Source organism: Thermobia domestica, chromosome 3 (assembly GCF_964235325.1).
Source record: "Thermobia domestica chromosome 3, izTheDome1.hap1.1, whole genome shotgun sequence".
Classification (NCBI taxonomy): domain Eukaryota; kingdom Metazoa; phylum Arthropoda; class Insecta; order Zygentoma; family Lepismatidae; genus Thermobia; species Thermobia domestica.
The window spans coordinates 203926782-203943692 of NC_137456.1; the positions used below are offsets into that span (position 1 = coordinate 203926782).

General features: G+C 34.4%; 1 protein-coding gene across 14 annotated transcripts in view; it reads right to left on the reverse strand.

The window, feature by feature from the left end:
* Positions 1 to 2107: 2107 nt before the first annotated feature.
* The window catches only part of LOC145680929 (armadillo repeat-containing protein 7-like), a 141575-nt gene continuing 126771 nt past the window's right edge, over positions 2108 to 16911 (reverse strand). For 12 of the 14 annotated variants that reach the window (XM_081752100.1, XM_081752099.1, XM_081752106.1 and 9 more), the window contains one exon: positions 2108 to 2287. In XM_081752100.1, coding sequence (XP_081608226.1) covers positions 2136 to 2287 — 152 coding nt within the window. In that variant the 3' untranslated portion in view covers positions 2108 to 2135. Of the gene's footprint in view, positions 2288 to 3576; positions 4298 to 16348; positions 16456 to 16911 lie in introns of those variants that run through there. The other 2 variants (XR_014130700.1, XM_081752109.1) reach the window with 2 other exon arrangements.

Here is a 16911-nt window from a genome sequence, read left to right on the forward strand (position 1 = left end):
ATTATTTTTAATACTGTTTGTGTTCGTGCACTTTCTGACAACGTCACTCCAAGTAGTTTGATGTTGCTTTTCACACACTGTTGATTTCAGGCACTTCTGGTCTTTGTTCATTAGTGTACACATATCTTCCCTTAATAACATCACAATTTCGCGGAGTGTTTCAATTTCTTCATGTAGTTTAGAAATATCCGAACACATCGAATCAACAATTCCTGTGTTACGCTGATTGTCTTGTTTCATTTATACACAAAACGCAACTCCAAATTTGAGACTCTTTTTCATTACTTACACCGATGTTTTTACCAAAACCAAAATGTTTCTTACAGATTGAACACTGAATTCCATTTCTTGATATTACATTACACCTACCACAAGTTATTTCTTCATTATTAGATACATCTTCTCCAGCTTTAGCTGCATGTGGCACTACACTTTCCGCCATCTTCAATATATATTTAGACATGCTTATGGGTTACTCTTATGAATATTCAGTATAAAAAGTTACTTCACTTACGTAGAAATAGTTAGAAACGGGTAGCACTAAATAATCTCCTAAGTTGAGGGCACAATGTACTGAGTGTTGAAAGCAAGGCTTGGAAAAATAACTGAATTTGAGTTTGTTAGAGCTTTGACCAGTGAGTGGAAGGATGAATTCAAAATGGCGTGATTCTATGTAGTTATTATATACTGTTGGTAATATCTTACCATGGAAGGTATATCTCTATGAGCCTGTGTTTGAGTTTAACTTAATCCTAATGTGGGGTATCCGAAACACATTGACTCCCCATATAGTATGAATATATCATGTTTTTGAAATATCTGAATTAGACATTGTAGATAATACAACAATGTCCAATTCAGACATTTAATAGACACAGAATATACGTATTTATGCTGTGTGGGTAGTACAACAATACTTTCGAATAACTCATTTTGAAACCTCCTACGCAAATCAGTTAGGAAATTCCTGTGCATACTCTACGAGCAGAATTTTCCTTTTAAGTTTTCCAAATGTCTTATTAAATGGTGTTTTTCTACTACTCACCCAGCATAAATATGTGTAATGCGTATTTCGGATAGCCCACATTAGGGTTAAATTCAGGTAATACACAAGCACTAGCTACGAATAAATTTTGTTCTCCCCGTCAACTTTTCACGATAATAATACATAAACGCATGACAATAATTACAACGTTCGTTTACGTTAATCCAGGTTAGGTTAGAGTAGGTTATGTTTCATTTACCTACGTTAGTGCTTCGATTTGTATACTTCTGCTACTATGAGTGGGAAATCGTGTACAATCGTTTATTTATATCTTTTTATTTTAAAAGGGAATTCTGCAAGGATGTATTTAAGCAGATATAAATTTATGAAGTGCTAGTGCGCACCTTCGGCGTGGGAGATACGGATTCGAGTCAAGGCTGGAGCTCATGGGTAGATCCACGTCTCATTACTGAACAGGACGCTAAAATCAAATCAATCCATTGCTACTGTCAATGTAATTTTCCTTTCCTCCATTTCATTTTCCAATTTACGCTTTTGAATAGAACTTGGCATGGTTTCAGGTTTCGAAACTCCATGTGTATAAAATTCGGAAGCCAAGGGCAAATTACATTTTCTTCACAATTCACATAGTTTTGCCTCAAGTATGTCAAAAGCTTGCTCAATGTTATTCACAAATCCAGTTAACTCAAACCCTCCTCTGTATTATCTTTGAGAAAATTAAAATATTACGTGTAATTACTCCGAACAATTCCTGAGAAACATTTTATACTTCAAATGTTTCTGAACGAACTGTGTACTGTATTCTTATTGGAATATTTTTTTCAGATTAGGCATCGCTGCTATAGATTCGAAGATTTTTTTTGATTAATTTTAATAATTAGTTTATTAATTTTATTATTATTTATTTTCTAGTTAATAAAAAATATTAATTAGAAAACACTAAAGTTATTTTATTAATTAGTTTATAAGATAAGTTACAATAGGAGGGGTCAAGTTTTGGGGTTCACCTTGTATATGCAATTTACACTTTCTTCTTCTCTAAATCAAACTACTTTCAAGGAATTTTACTGTGAAATACAGTGTTAAAATAAAAACACAGAGTAAATAATTCTAAATGCTATATTTTGGTTTAATCGTGGTCTACAAAGTGAGTTTTGATATATTCCACTTGTTTATTACTACAATAGTCTTCCAAAAATATTGTGGCCAAGTTCTTTAGACGTCTATTTTTGCTTCGTGACAACTGAATCATGGAATCTATTACTTCGAAGGACGTTATTTCTGAAAAATATATATAAGAAAGAAGTTTTAGTGTAGAAGGTATGACATAAATAAAGCGAAATGCAAAATTCCTCTCTCTCATTTCAAAAAATAAAATGAAATATTCCAGTTTTACGTCCCACGGTTATGCCAGCTAGGCTAAATGAGACCGTGATGATGTGAAATGAAAACAATGGTGAAATGAATAAAGTGGGAGGAAACGGGAGAACGCCGAGAAAATCCATACACACGGCGTTTGTCCACCACGAAGTCCACTTGGCGCGAGCTGGGATCGAACAGACCCCGCGCACCAGAGGTGAACGCTCTACCACTGAACCACCGCAGGCTGATCCTTATTTTAATTACCTACATATATACACAGGGTGACAGATAAATCATGTTAGTAACTTCTAGGATTTATAGTAAGTACTGAGTAGAGTACATTTAGAAGAGAAACCACCCGAAAAACCAACAGTTTGTTTTATGAGAAAAAGGATAGTACTCTTGATGTCACGGTTAAGAAAACTTGTTCATGATTGCTGGCGACTTGTTTCATTGCGTTTGATTTCATATATACAAACGGCTAGATGTGGTGACCACCAAAATCGATACACGTATTACACCAGCGCATATCTATGATTTTCGTTGAATAGTTTTTACTGTATTCATAATAAGTGGAATATCTTCCTCTGATTTAATAATGGGAGTCGCGTAAATTAGTCTCTTCATGTAGCCCCAAAGTAAATATGACTGGAGTTAAATCAGATGAGTACAGACCACGAAATTGGTCCACTATGCCTATTTGTCTGCCCTGAAACGTTGGCTGAGATGGTCACGGACATGTGCGAAGTATGATAGTGCACGATTAGGGGGGTTTAGAATTCAGGAATCAGAACTTTAGCCTGGTGTTTCGGAATCACTCAAAATTCCGAAATGTCGGAACTTCAGATTGAAATATTAAAATACCGGTAGTGAAAGTCTTCTTACGATGGTATTGTTCAACATATACTATTAATGGGAAATTAATCGACATTAATAAATGTTGCAACCTATAGTGAATTCGTCTAAAATCTGTAAAGTGTATCCAAGAACGCTATGAATAATATTTCATATTGTTCGACGTATAGAATGAAGTTATATAAGCCGACGTTATTATTATAGAAAAGAGTGGTTTTCTCCTGTTAATTCGTGAGTGTATGCCGTTTTAACCTATCCACTAACCAGTGGAAATCTTGGGTGGATCAACTAATATAGCAACAACATCATTTTTCATTAGTCTTTTTTTTTTTTTTTTTTTTTTTTTTTTTTTTTTTTACTTAGAACGCGTTTAAGAGAAGTAATTTAAATACCGATTTGAGGCTTGAGATTTTCCTATTTCCAATTATAAATAGAACTAAAATATATGCACCCACACAAATAATCCGGGCTCCAGCATCCACACAAATAATCTTTCGGGTGCAGCGCACCCACAAGATTTTTAGTTTGATAGAAACAAAAGAAAATAAATACTTCTCACTTGCAATCAGCGGTGCAAATCTGTTTTCAATATTGTGGGGGGGGGGGGGAGGTAAGACCGTCTCTCTATATATTTTTAGCGATGTTGAAAATATTTATGAAGTTGAAAAGCAATGCTGTGGAGGTCACGGGAGCACAGTTCACAGGGTCTTCAACATTGGTAGGTGAGCAAGTCTGTGGCTTATTCTGGGGAACAGGCCCGCAACTAGAGGGCGGCTAGGGGTACCTGGCCCCCCTAGACCTTAACACAAAATGCTATTATTAATACTAAAAACACAATTTAGCTGTGTGTAAGAGAATTTTTAATGACTTGCCCCCTAATATATTCACGGCCCCCCCAAACCTCTTTGGCTGGTTGCGAGCCTGCTGGGGAACATCAATTTCATCTCACTTTCCTTTGTGATAATCGGACACAAATCATCACATTACTCCTCTACAAAAACACATTTCAAATCGGGTTATTGAGGAGGACAGTCTCACTCCACTTCCAAGATTGGAGTGGACATGCACCAGTGCCTGCAATTATCAAAAAATAACAAGCAATTAAAGCATTGAAATGGAAGTTAAAATTTCTAACGTCTAAAACCTAGTTGTTTCAAATGTATTTGTGAAATGGCAACCAAGGTACATACTACCCCCTTACTTGCCTGTATCAGGTCTAGTCAAAAGCAGTCCTGACAATAAAAAAAAAAAAAAAAAAAAAAGGAACTATATTGTGAATAGAATAGAGCACAGCTCTTTATAACAGTGTTGATAAGATATTATAACTAAAAGGAAATCAATCAAAACATGCCGAGAGACCCCTGAAAGCATATAACACGACCCGCCATTGATATGCACCCACAGTGGTGTATTTAGGGGGTGGCTATCGGGCTCAATCCTCCTCCCTCCGAAATTTCACGTACAATAAGAATCCTCCTTATCATTTCTAAGGAAAAATATAAGTGTTTGTTTATATGTTGTGCAGAGCCCTCCCCAAAAACAAATCTTAAATACGCCACTGTGCGCCCACATAAATTTTGGAAAGTCGGCGCCGTTGTTGTGGCATATCGTAATTTTGTATTCAATTTCCTAGTATTCTTAAAGTAGTCTAATAATTTGGTTTGATTTATAGGTTTTGATAATCACATTTAAAATGATCTTTTCATATTTATTACAAACCAACTTGTTTTTTTTCTTTCTCTGAATTGTTAACCTTTAAATTGCTTTGTTGGTTTAAAAATATAATTTATCAACTGAAAATAAAATCTTACAGTTACTCAACTATTAAAAGATATTGTTACAATTTCCTATTCAGATACTGTTCTTTATTGTTGTAGCGTTTCTTTCTGAGCTTAACATTATTAAATCTAGAAAAACACCGTTAATCTCGTATCCCACAAATATATGTATGAGGAACTTTTCAGTTTTCTACTCCCTGTGTAATTTATGGCCTGTGTTCGATCCTGGAACCGTAAGTTAGATTACACATATTTCCGGATACAATATATTTGCTATTTTTGTCAATAGTTGGTAAATGTAAGCAAATTTTTAAAATAATCTACTGGTAATAATGACATACGCTTGGATTATTCGTGGATTCAGGTTAGCGATAATAAATACGTTTGTTGTTAATAATAATTAAAAAAAATACGTATCAGTATATACGATACTGGATCTGTGGGCGCTAGCAATGCTTAGACTCTTTGTTGTTCAATGTAGGAATTCAGGAAATATTAAGAGCCTTTTTTGAAAATTTTGAATGTCGTGGTGTATTTCGAAGTTCTGTGGCTTATTAATATTACTTTTAGATTTAGTTATAATTAGTAAATCTGACTTTGCACTTGCTAATGGTGACTGTACAGTTGAATCAAGTGCGAACTCAAAGGTAAATTCTTCTAGTGCTCTCGATGATGAAATTTGTGTTTACAAAATCGAGGTTCCTGTCTCTCCGGTCGGATTATAGAACTAGAATATTTTAACAATCAGCTTGAAATTTTGTACAGTGAATTGCAAAACCTAACGCTTGAGTCGCCGATAGATCTGTATACTCCTAAGAAATGAATACAACGGACTCAGATGATTTTTTTTAAAAAAAAGGAGTACAGGAAAAGCTAGTTTTAAATCCTGTATTGAGATTGGAACACAAAGCAGTGGGCTCAAGGCCGTTTGCCTAGCAGTATCGACGCATTCCTTTCAGCGAAATATTTTGTACTGTGGCACTTGAGTTTAAAAGGCTAGGCAACAACGTACCGGCTATTGACGTGTGGATTTGGGACATGGATTTCCCACTCAGATAGGGGAATCATGTTTACCTTTGCCTTTAAACAAGCTGATAGACACTGTAGCTCAGCGTTTTCCAACCTTTTTCAACTTGCGGCACACTACCGGTGTAACTTGAATTCTCGCGGCACGCTCATATTATTATTATTATTATTATTATTATTATTATTATTATTATTATTATTATTATCACATATAAAATATCATGGTATTTTTTTCTGTGATTACTGATCTCCTTCTCACAGCGATGAAAGCTTGATCACTGGTTTTCCCCTATGCTAATTCATTATGCTTATTTTTTATTCTTATTTTAAAACAGAAAACAATTGCAATGAAATATAGGACTCAGATTGTTAAAAATACGCTTTCTTTTTCGAAAACTGTATCCAACCTTTCACTAAGAACGAAGATCACTAATAACGAACGAACAAACAAATGTCTTGTACTTTTAACTTTGCTGTTTTAACCAAAACCGGTGCATATTATTGCAATCACACAGCTTGCGATGCGTCGAAGTCAAAACACAGCTGTTGAACAAAATGTTCTTCTGTCATTCACGTGCGAATGAGTGTTCTACGAACGTTCACTTAACGCATACCGTACAAGTGCTTCCATTTCTCGGTGTCAGTATGACTCTCAATTGAAACGTAGCGTTGCAGCTAACCGTGGTAATGTATACGAGCCGAAATACTGTCTGCTACACAGTAATAGATGTAGAATAATATATTACAATTACAGTAATTTTTCCATGGTAGAAATTCATAGTAATGTGAAATACAAAAATATACATTTTTTTCCTTATATCTTACAATTTGGTTGCTATAGAATTAATAATTTTGTTTCGATTTCCTTGTGGCACACCGGTTGGGAAACGCTGCTGTAGCTGTTACTAATTTCGAAAAACTTGTTACTAAAATACTTTTTGTGATGGAAAAAAATGAAGGACTGATCTTTGAGGGCATTTTAGTGTAAATCAAATAGTGAAAACTGGTATTTACACTAGTGAGGTCATACTTATCACTGTTCTTTCCCGCACTGACGGGCCAATTAAAGCAGGAATTATTACACCTTATATCGCACCCAGTGGTCAAGTGTCTGTACTCATATAAGCCTACGTGATCTTTAATTACCAACACAGGCCTCCGTATCATTAAGCGAGACTAGTTAGATCGGCTTCGATATAAAACCGAGAATATAATTAAATACATTAACTATGTTTTTTACTCCTATTACATTTTGTTTGGTGAACATAATCCGGATTCCATCATGTACTATGTATTGGGGGGTATGGATCCACTATTAAAGTTTTAAATATTTCGATATGAAACGCTGGACACTCTAGAACAATTGAAGACACAGTTATTGCTATTCGCCAACTATCAGCGAGCAGTGTTGATCTAGCAACAATCACAGTGTGATCTGGCGAAACGTAAAATACAATGCCATTTTTGTACAGGCGATCACTAAGTAGCAGTTTGTACGAACAAACTAAAAGTATGTAACACCTATAAACAATATAATTGTAAAAATTGCATAATCGTTGTATTGTATTGTATTTATTTCGTCCTTTTTCATACATTTAGCAGTGTATTACAATGCATATGAAGTGGACACGTCATTTATACATGAATACAAAAGTAAAAGAAACAATAGTAGTGAAAATTACACACACTAGGTTAATAATTAAGCCTTACTTCTTACATCTTATTACACTGTACATTTTACATGACATCATTGTTAAAAATAAGCTTAGCGATTATTACTTGCAATGTATTTAGAAATCCTCCAACAAATATCTAATGCTAAAAGCGAGTAATGACATTGATTTACTGTACATCATGTAACATTTCTATTCACTTAGCAGTTCATGTATTCTTCTACCGAGTAAAAGCAATGTTGTTATAAATATTTCTGGAGTTCTCTTTTAAATTTAGCAACAGTCCTGAGTTTTTATTTCTTTCGGAAGTTTATTGTAAAGCATGATATCCGCGTATTTACACCTTTTTTTTTATATAATACTGTTCTGTGTTCTACAATAGAAAAGTTTTGTTTGTTTCTTGTATCATGATCATGTTGCTGTTCTACTCGCGTAAGGGCACCTTGTAGGTGTCTCTTTACAAATATCAATAGATTTAAAATATACAAACAGGGTAGATATCAACTCCATCACACCGGATATGCTTCACAACGTGTGGTTGGAGCTAGATTACCGCCTCGATATTTCCCGCGATACAGGTGGCGCGCACATCGAGTGTTTATGATTTCAATTATTGCTACAAAAACTTTTTGAGTTTATGTATCACTGTTCAAAATTTCAGCAAAATATTCCGTCGCATATTAAATTTACACTAATTTGAAACCTGGGGCTGTTTCTGTGCTTACCCTGTATTATTATCTAAAATGTTGCCCATTTTAAGAAAAATGATCTAACCATATCACTAACGAAGAGTGTATTGTTTCAACGCGAAGTAAATTATTTGGGATACATTATCTGTATTATTTCTAATGGGAACCTTAAAATCGATATCGGCTCTTAAAAATGAAAATAGGTTTTATTTCACATTCAGCTTTTCTTCAATTCTATTGCCGTTTTGATAAAGGATTTCAAAATATAATGCACCCCAATAATAAGCTTCGCTCCGCGAAAAATACATTTGTTTGGCAATCCGAATAACAACTGCTCTTGACGAAATCATATAGCTTTTTGAAACACATGTTCCCCTAAAACTATATCTTAATCGCAAATTTGTAGTATGGAGTGGTTCCAGTTTAAGAGGGATTAGAAGCGTGATAGAACAAATTAATAACGGAAATACACGTCCTGTGGGATTTTTTTCCCAGAAAATTGTGTCCTTCAGATTTTCATAGAAGTTTTTATCAATTGGAACTTCAGGCGGTAGTAGAAACGATTGAGAGATACAAACTTCATTTACATAATCATTTTGAAATTCAATCGATAATCAGGTACTGATTTTTTCCTGTTAGTAATGTAAAACAGATGAAAAGGTACAATAGCTTAATATATAGATTATCATGTTAAAATGGTGATGTATAAATAGTTCACCAATCCTCGTTCAAATTATATGAGCGGATTTTCTTTCGCGGTTGTATGACCCGTTTAACTATAGTATTGATGATACGCCTCTTGGAAAGGAAGATGAGGAACGAAATTTATTAAATATCAATTTTTGGGATCCCCCCCCCCCAAAAAAAAAAATAGTTTCATTTCGACTAAAGAACATTCATATCAGGATCTGGAATGTAAACAAACTATTGATAGGTTAAAGAAATGGGAATTCGTTAGTACATACAATTTACTGAATGGCATATTATGTAAGAAAACCAAGGGAAATGTCAGATCATATAAAATATATATTCCTAACATACTACTTCCGATAATTATGGACTTATACCATTGTGATCCTTTACTAGGATCTCACCTTGGTGTGCGGAAATCTATAGCCAAATTGCTGCGCGTTATATATGGGATCGAATTTTTGAAGGACGTTTATCAGTTCACATCCTCGTGCGATCTTTGCCAAAGAGCGAAAGCATCTAATTAGTACTCTCCTATATGCCATTTTCTGAAATGAGCAAAGTGGTAAATAGTCATTGGGATATCGACGTCATAGGGCCCTTAGTTCGCTCTCGATCAGGGCGTTATATCTTGATCATCGTTGATCGATGTAAGAAATTTACTATGTTTGAACCTTTACGCGAACTGAAAAGTATTTTGGTTATTAGCATTTTGCGAAAGTTAATAAATCGATATGGCTATATTCACATTTTGTCACATGATAATGCTTCAATTTTCGTATCTCAAAGGTTTTTATTATTATTATTATTATTATTATTATTATTAAAATTCTGGTTTGGCAATTAGAGATTGCCTTCTCTCCTGTTATTTTCCGGCCAGAAAGATGGATTTCCAGCGTTAAAAAAATGTTTGAAAATATATGCGCATGATAAGCAGGACAGCTGTAACAAAATGTTGGATGAAATAGAATTTGCTCTCAATAATTCAGTCCACGAAGAAACTAAGTCATCTTCTATGGAATTAAAATTCCGTTATAATGTAAATGATCCACTTGACGTAAAGTGGAAAATAGATAAAATCTTCACGGACAAACCTAACAGAGGATCTAACGTGTGCCTTGGAAAATATGGAGAAGGCTTAGCAAAGATGTAAGAGAATATGTGATAAGAAGAGAGATCTATCCGAGTACAAAATTGGTGACATGATTTTGATTAAGTCCCAAATAAAATTGTCATTGGAGAATCATGTTAATAAAAGCACAATTTGAAATTATACGGCAATTAACTGCGAACAACTTTCAAATCAGAAATATTGACGACGCACATAATGTTCATATGATCGAAACGTACGTGGTGCCTGGAAACTTTGGTCTTCAAGTAGTTGTAGGTGGTCAGGCTTTTCCTAAGAAATTGTTATAATTTTGCTAATTTCTCTTTATATCTTAAAGTTGAATGGAGTTTACGATACTACGTTAAGGTCTGGGTTAGCTTAGGTTCAGTTAGTAGATTAGGGTAGGCTAGGTTAGTTTGTGTTAGGTTAATTGAGGTCATATTATCTATATATATAAAAGAGAACGTACAAATCCTTTGTCCGCTCATCACGCTAATACGGCTGAACCAATTTCTTTTATTTTTGGGGGGTTATTAGGATTTGGACCCTAGATGGTTTTTATCATATCACTTTAATTTTCAATTACCAGTGTCTTGAGATAATTGACCATTCAGGTGTCCATTACGTACAAATCCTTTGTTAGTTCATCATAGGTATAAAAATAAACGTATTTATATGCAACCCGCATGACCGTGTCACTCGGCGGGTTAACATAAATGACAGGCGTTATAATGGTTTTTATCATATCACTTGAAAGCGAAAAAGTAAAAATTATCTAAGTAACAAAGTTTATTGCGTTCGGGGGTGACCGCAGCGAAGCGGGGCGGGTTAACATAAATGACAGGCGATATAATGTTAACATTTAGTGCAATCTTCTATGGTTTTTATCATATCACTTGAAAGCGAAAAAGTAAAAATTATCTAAGTAACAAAGTTTATTGCGTTCCGGGGTGACCGCAGCGAAGCGGGGTGAACGCTGCTAGTAATTTTATAATTTCGCTATATATTATTATTATTAGGTTAGATAAAGTTAGGTTATGGTGGGTTAGAGTAGGGGGTATTACTTTAGCAGATGACTCTACCAAATTTATATTTATGGACGGATTTTTTTGGATTTTTTTTTACTAGATTTTGGCCACTACTGTTACAAAACGTAGCTAGCGAGCAAAGGGGGTTAAAAGTCCCGCAAGGCTACTTTTTTCCTACCTTTAAGTTACACACAATTGGCGTTGTGACCATAGCAGACGGCCATTTTCCAAAGCTTAACATACACTTACTGGCGTTTCGTTCCTTGTTTGTATTCAGCCTCCTTTCGCCTTGTCAAATAGTTCCATCATAACGTACTTACTTTCCCATGTGTATTCACTCCTATATACGATTCATTGATTTTAAACACGGCTTAACTTTAGTTACTCCCCTCCGCTATCAGACCTAGAAATACATACATACATACATACATACACACACACACACACACACACACACATATATATATATATATATATATATATATATATATATATATATATATATATATATATAGGAGATTCCAAAACATGTGAGCCTTCTCTCACACCACTACCAAAAGGGCAACCCACCCCTAGTTAGGACGATGGTTGATGGCTGTTGCCAGATGTCCGATGTCATTAGGTAGAAGAAGAAACAAGTAAGAAAAAAGGTAGGAAAACAAGTGAAAAATAAAGACATAATGTTATTACTTTTTGTGACAGATTTAACAGCATTATTATTGTAATTATTATTATTATTCAGGAGTATCCACAGGCGTGGTTTAGGTGCTGGTTGTAGCCATAAGATTATTATTATTATTATTGAAACAAAATATTTCATTGAAAGTAGGGAGCACAGTCGGTTTAATTATACCTTAATGATGGCTTTAAGAACATTACCTTTAAAGGAGAACTTAGCATTTTAAAATAATTAATTGTCATAGCCAAGAATGTATTCTCTTTTAATTGAAAGAGCAAAATTGCGCACTACGAGTACATTTTTTCACCGAGGTTTTATATTTAAAACCCATACTTCGTAGCAGGCGATAAACTGTAGTGCGTTGGTATGGAAACATATTCGGTGTCAGCTATCTTAAGCCTCATTGCTTCAATTAGCGCTTCCGGTGGAAGATTTGCCTTCCTTATAAAATTCAAAAACTGTGCGGCGCAATAAATCACGAGTGAAATTGTCAATTTTGTCGAATTGAAGCTTTTGTTTTACAACTTTCTTTTTTGTTGATGAATAGGTTTTCACATCAATTTTCCCACAAATTCTTTTTATAGTACTAATGCTAATAGCAGTCGCCTGCGTTAATAACTTTTGGAAGTTAAAACACCACCATTATCGATGACACTCCGTTAAAAAAAAAAAAAAAATCACTAACATCATCGTTTGCTTACGCAACTTAGCTCCCCTCCCAACTACAACATTATCTTCTTTCGTCGTAGTTCTTGGCAAAGAAGGCCCGGGCTCCGGATTTTCGTCCAAATATTGCTCGTTACGAGTGTTATTGTTTAACCAAGGTCGGAAAAACATTGACATTGTAGCGAATTATAACCGAACACACTAACACAAAGAGTGATTCAAGACTGAAAGAAGTCTTGAGAAAAGAGGACATTTGGCAATCTCTTTTTCTGTTTCTCGCTTCTTGTTTTCTTAGATTTATGGCCAGTTGAGAAGGGTCAGAACCATGTGTGTGATCTGTGAATTCCTGGAACCAGGGTTCTCTTGATCTGAAACCATGTATATATATGTATATATATATACTTAATTCATACTACCGACTTTGCAAATTAACTGCAATTGTATTCTATTCTATCCTTGCGCTACCAAACCTACGAAAGAGCTCAATACTTTATGTCTAATCTATTTCGACTTTCGCCCTAACCTACTTCGGCTTCGCCCTACTTTACGTTACACGGATTCATATTTATGTCTATGTAAACGGCAATAGCCTTATATATAAAGCTTTGCTTCATTACGAAGGGTTTCAAGCTGCTCTCAGAGCAGTCACACGAATATGTTCATACGTAAGGTAAAGTACACTGAGCTAATGTAATGTGCATGGCTAAATGCAAGTGATTGACCTTTTAACATTTCAATAGCTACAAAATGACACAGAAATGAAAATTTTGGTGTAGATATTTTTGGGGTTCCTCTGTGGCGTAGTCCTGTTATGCTAGTTTACCTTACCAATATGTTTTTTTTTTTTTTTTTCGATACAAGTAATTAGTGCTAACAGTGCTTAAAAACATCAAACCAGAGTTAGTAATTCAAAGAGTATTGGTAGAATTAAGTAGGCTATTCATTAATTTTAAATTCTAGTTTGATTATTCATTCATATCAATAAGTGAACGAAAGCAATTGAGTGGATAATCATCTCTGGAAGTTTCACTGTCATTCATGATATTGCTGTTGGTGACAAATTGTATCGCGGATATGAGAGCAACACGTTACCCTGCATCAATAAACTATTTTTTGTTGTAAGACAACTTTTTAGTACTAAATGATGTTTCTTTTGAACTCACTTTAGCGACATCTACATCCCCATGCTAATTTGAAAACTTGTTTTGATTCGAATCCGGGTTAAAACTGAGCACGATGGTACTTATCACAACTCAGGAGGCGCGAAGAGATTGTGGGAATGCGCATGAAACTAAAATTCACCGATACAAGTTACGTGTTAAAATCTTGCCTTGAAACAGACACGCCTTTCGTGCACATAGGATGTAAATTACCTCTTCCTGTAAGCTGTGACAATACTTCGTGTTATTGCACACAGGTTTTCCACATTAATAAATATGTTATTCCTTCTTTACCCACAAACAGTTTCCGTAAATTGAGTACTGCCTGGATACTTTGTAGCTGCGTCATTACATATATTCAGTTTTTAAAAACTAAAAATCAGTTCTGATCATTTGATATTTAGTTAATTAATTTCACGTCACAAGTAAATTATTTCTTTATATTTACAAGGTCTATATCTGAATGTAACAAATCATTCTTAAATTTCATACTACGTTATGTTGTAGAAACATATCAGCCAGTGTTGGCTGGTTTAAACCAAAAAACGAAAAATTCGTAGAAGTGTAAGTGTTCGTAAAATCTTGATGAACACATATTTGTGGATTATCAAGTTTCACTCCCGTATATTATTCGTATTATATTCAGACCCTTTCATTACTCAGATTATACTACAAAAGCAACTTTCGTTTCTTTTATAAGTTATGAATGTTTATTTTGTATTTTTTTATAGTTTGATATTATTGTTATGCAATTGCAATCAAAGAAAAATTCTAAATATTGTTTCGTTTTAATAATGTTTGCTATTGATAAAATACATCGAAATGCCGTACTTTTTTTTGGGGGGGGGGGGAAGGTCATACGAACCCTCGAGAGGCATTTATTAAAATCAGAAGTATCTTTGGTATCTTTTTATGTATAAATGAGTCAGAGCCAAAGTGGACTCAAATAATTCGTATCTTTATTTACTTTTCTTACTGATATGCAAATTAAGTCATTGTATTTCTTTAACTTCGACTAATAAAAGTCATAGTGAACTAACGTGGACTAAATTTGTTCTTCTGTACTCTGCAGTACTTTGAAATTGTCCATATGCAACTCTGTATAATGGTTCATTTGTGTTCTGAGTTTCTGAAATGACTCTTTGACAGTTATATTAACATGTAAAGAACACTACAACTCGATGGGTATCTGGACAAAGGTGATATGTCCATTTTTCTTCGAAAATCAGGTTTTGACTGATATGGATAATGTCCGAAGGGTTTTTGCATTTGTAGCACATTACATAAAAACAAAAGAACCTCCAGCAAATATTCCATTAACAAAAACAAAGTTTTGCATGAACCTCTGATTTATGATGCGCCTTGAAGTTTGTGTCCTGCAAAAATTACGGCACGGACATATCACCTTTGTCCAAATACCCATCGAAGGAGTCCTTCGTGAGTGAGTCGGCAGACGTATCGCATTTGTGGCCAATTAGTCGCGGTTTCAAGCTCAAATGGAGGACAATTTCTCTCGGATGTAAGCCGAGAAGCGGTTTGGATTTCGCCTTAAGCTTACGTGATTCCTTCCAGCATAACCCGGTTGTTGCATTAATAACACCAAGGCGAAGCAAACCTATTTCTGTTCATATGGGATATAAATACATAGAGCAAATTAACAAAAAACTGTTTTAAACAAAAGACGGTTGTTTTGTGTTTTCAATAAAAACCACGGTTTTTTCAACCCTGATATCACCATATGTATCAGAAGATCGCAACTGAGTATGTTTAAAATAACTCATGGCTCAGTTCTTGGTGTTATATTCCAATGTATGATGAATATATATATATATATATATATATATATATATATATATATATATATATATATATATATATGGTGTCCAAGATAACATGTTACACAGCTTGTGGGTAGATTCTTTGGGCCAAATTGATTTTCTTAATACCGTGTCACTAATGTTTTATGTATTCATTGCACTAATCGTATACAAAGCACCTTGCTGCAATATATTATCACTATTGTTGCCCAGTTTTCAATTGTATTTACTATTTTTGAAAGTCAATGATGCCTCGCAATTGGTAACCCTGTATCTTACAAACGAAGCTGTAGTCTAGAAAATGGTATTAAGAAAACTAAACCAGTTTGGTCCAAAGAATCTACCCACAAGCTGTGTAACATGTTGTCTGGAGACCCTACATATAATATATATCATTGACAATTGATCTGGCATCGAGAAAGTTGTGTGGTTACCGGTCATGTAATCTATCACTAATTATTTTTACTGCCATTTATAACACATGAGCCTTTTTTCTTCTTCAAAAGACTGATTAACTTAGTAAATATGTATGTTCGTGTAATATTAATAACATTCCTTTTTAAAATGTACTAAATACACATGTTTGTAAATCGTATTTAGATGTTTCACTGACGCCTGTTTAATTTTATTTATAGATTGAACGAAGAATTTATGTCGGCTAACTGCTTGCCATCATCATGCCTCGTCACTGTAGCGTGAGTGGATGCAAGTCTAATTAGAAAAGTGAGCAAAGTGATTCCACTGTTACCACATTTTTGCTCCCAAAATCAGAGCCATTAAGAAGTCAATGGATTAGGAAAATACCTACCGATATTACCAGGATAAAAAATCCTGCGATATGTATAAAACATTTTCATGAATCCAACATAATTCGTCACGATACATTTGTTGTGGGTGGTGAAGTGAAAGTGTTTCCTAGAAAAATACCGAAGTTGAAGGAAGGAGCGGTGCCAAGTATTTTTCCCAACTTGCCGCAATATCTCTCCTCTATTCCCAGTACATCAAAAAGGTTGGAAGAGAAGGATTAGGATCGCTTTGAAGAAGCTATCAGACGAAGTATTGTAGAACATAAAGAATATGTGGCTAAGACGGCGATAAATTCAAGGAAAGATGTAGTGTGTTACTTCCTTGATAATAAAGAGAGTATTGCAGAAAATTGGGCGTGTGTGTCTAGTGCACAATAAACATCATTTTGTTATATTGATGTGACAAAAAATATACCTTGTATTTTAGGATCTCTTGTAGTATTCGATACATTAGATTTTAATATATATGTACACTCATGTCCAAAATTATTGTCGCATGTATGTAAATATGTTGTTGTAGGTATATAATTTGATAACGAATTTGCCCGGTATTTCTTGTAATCTT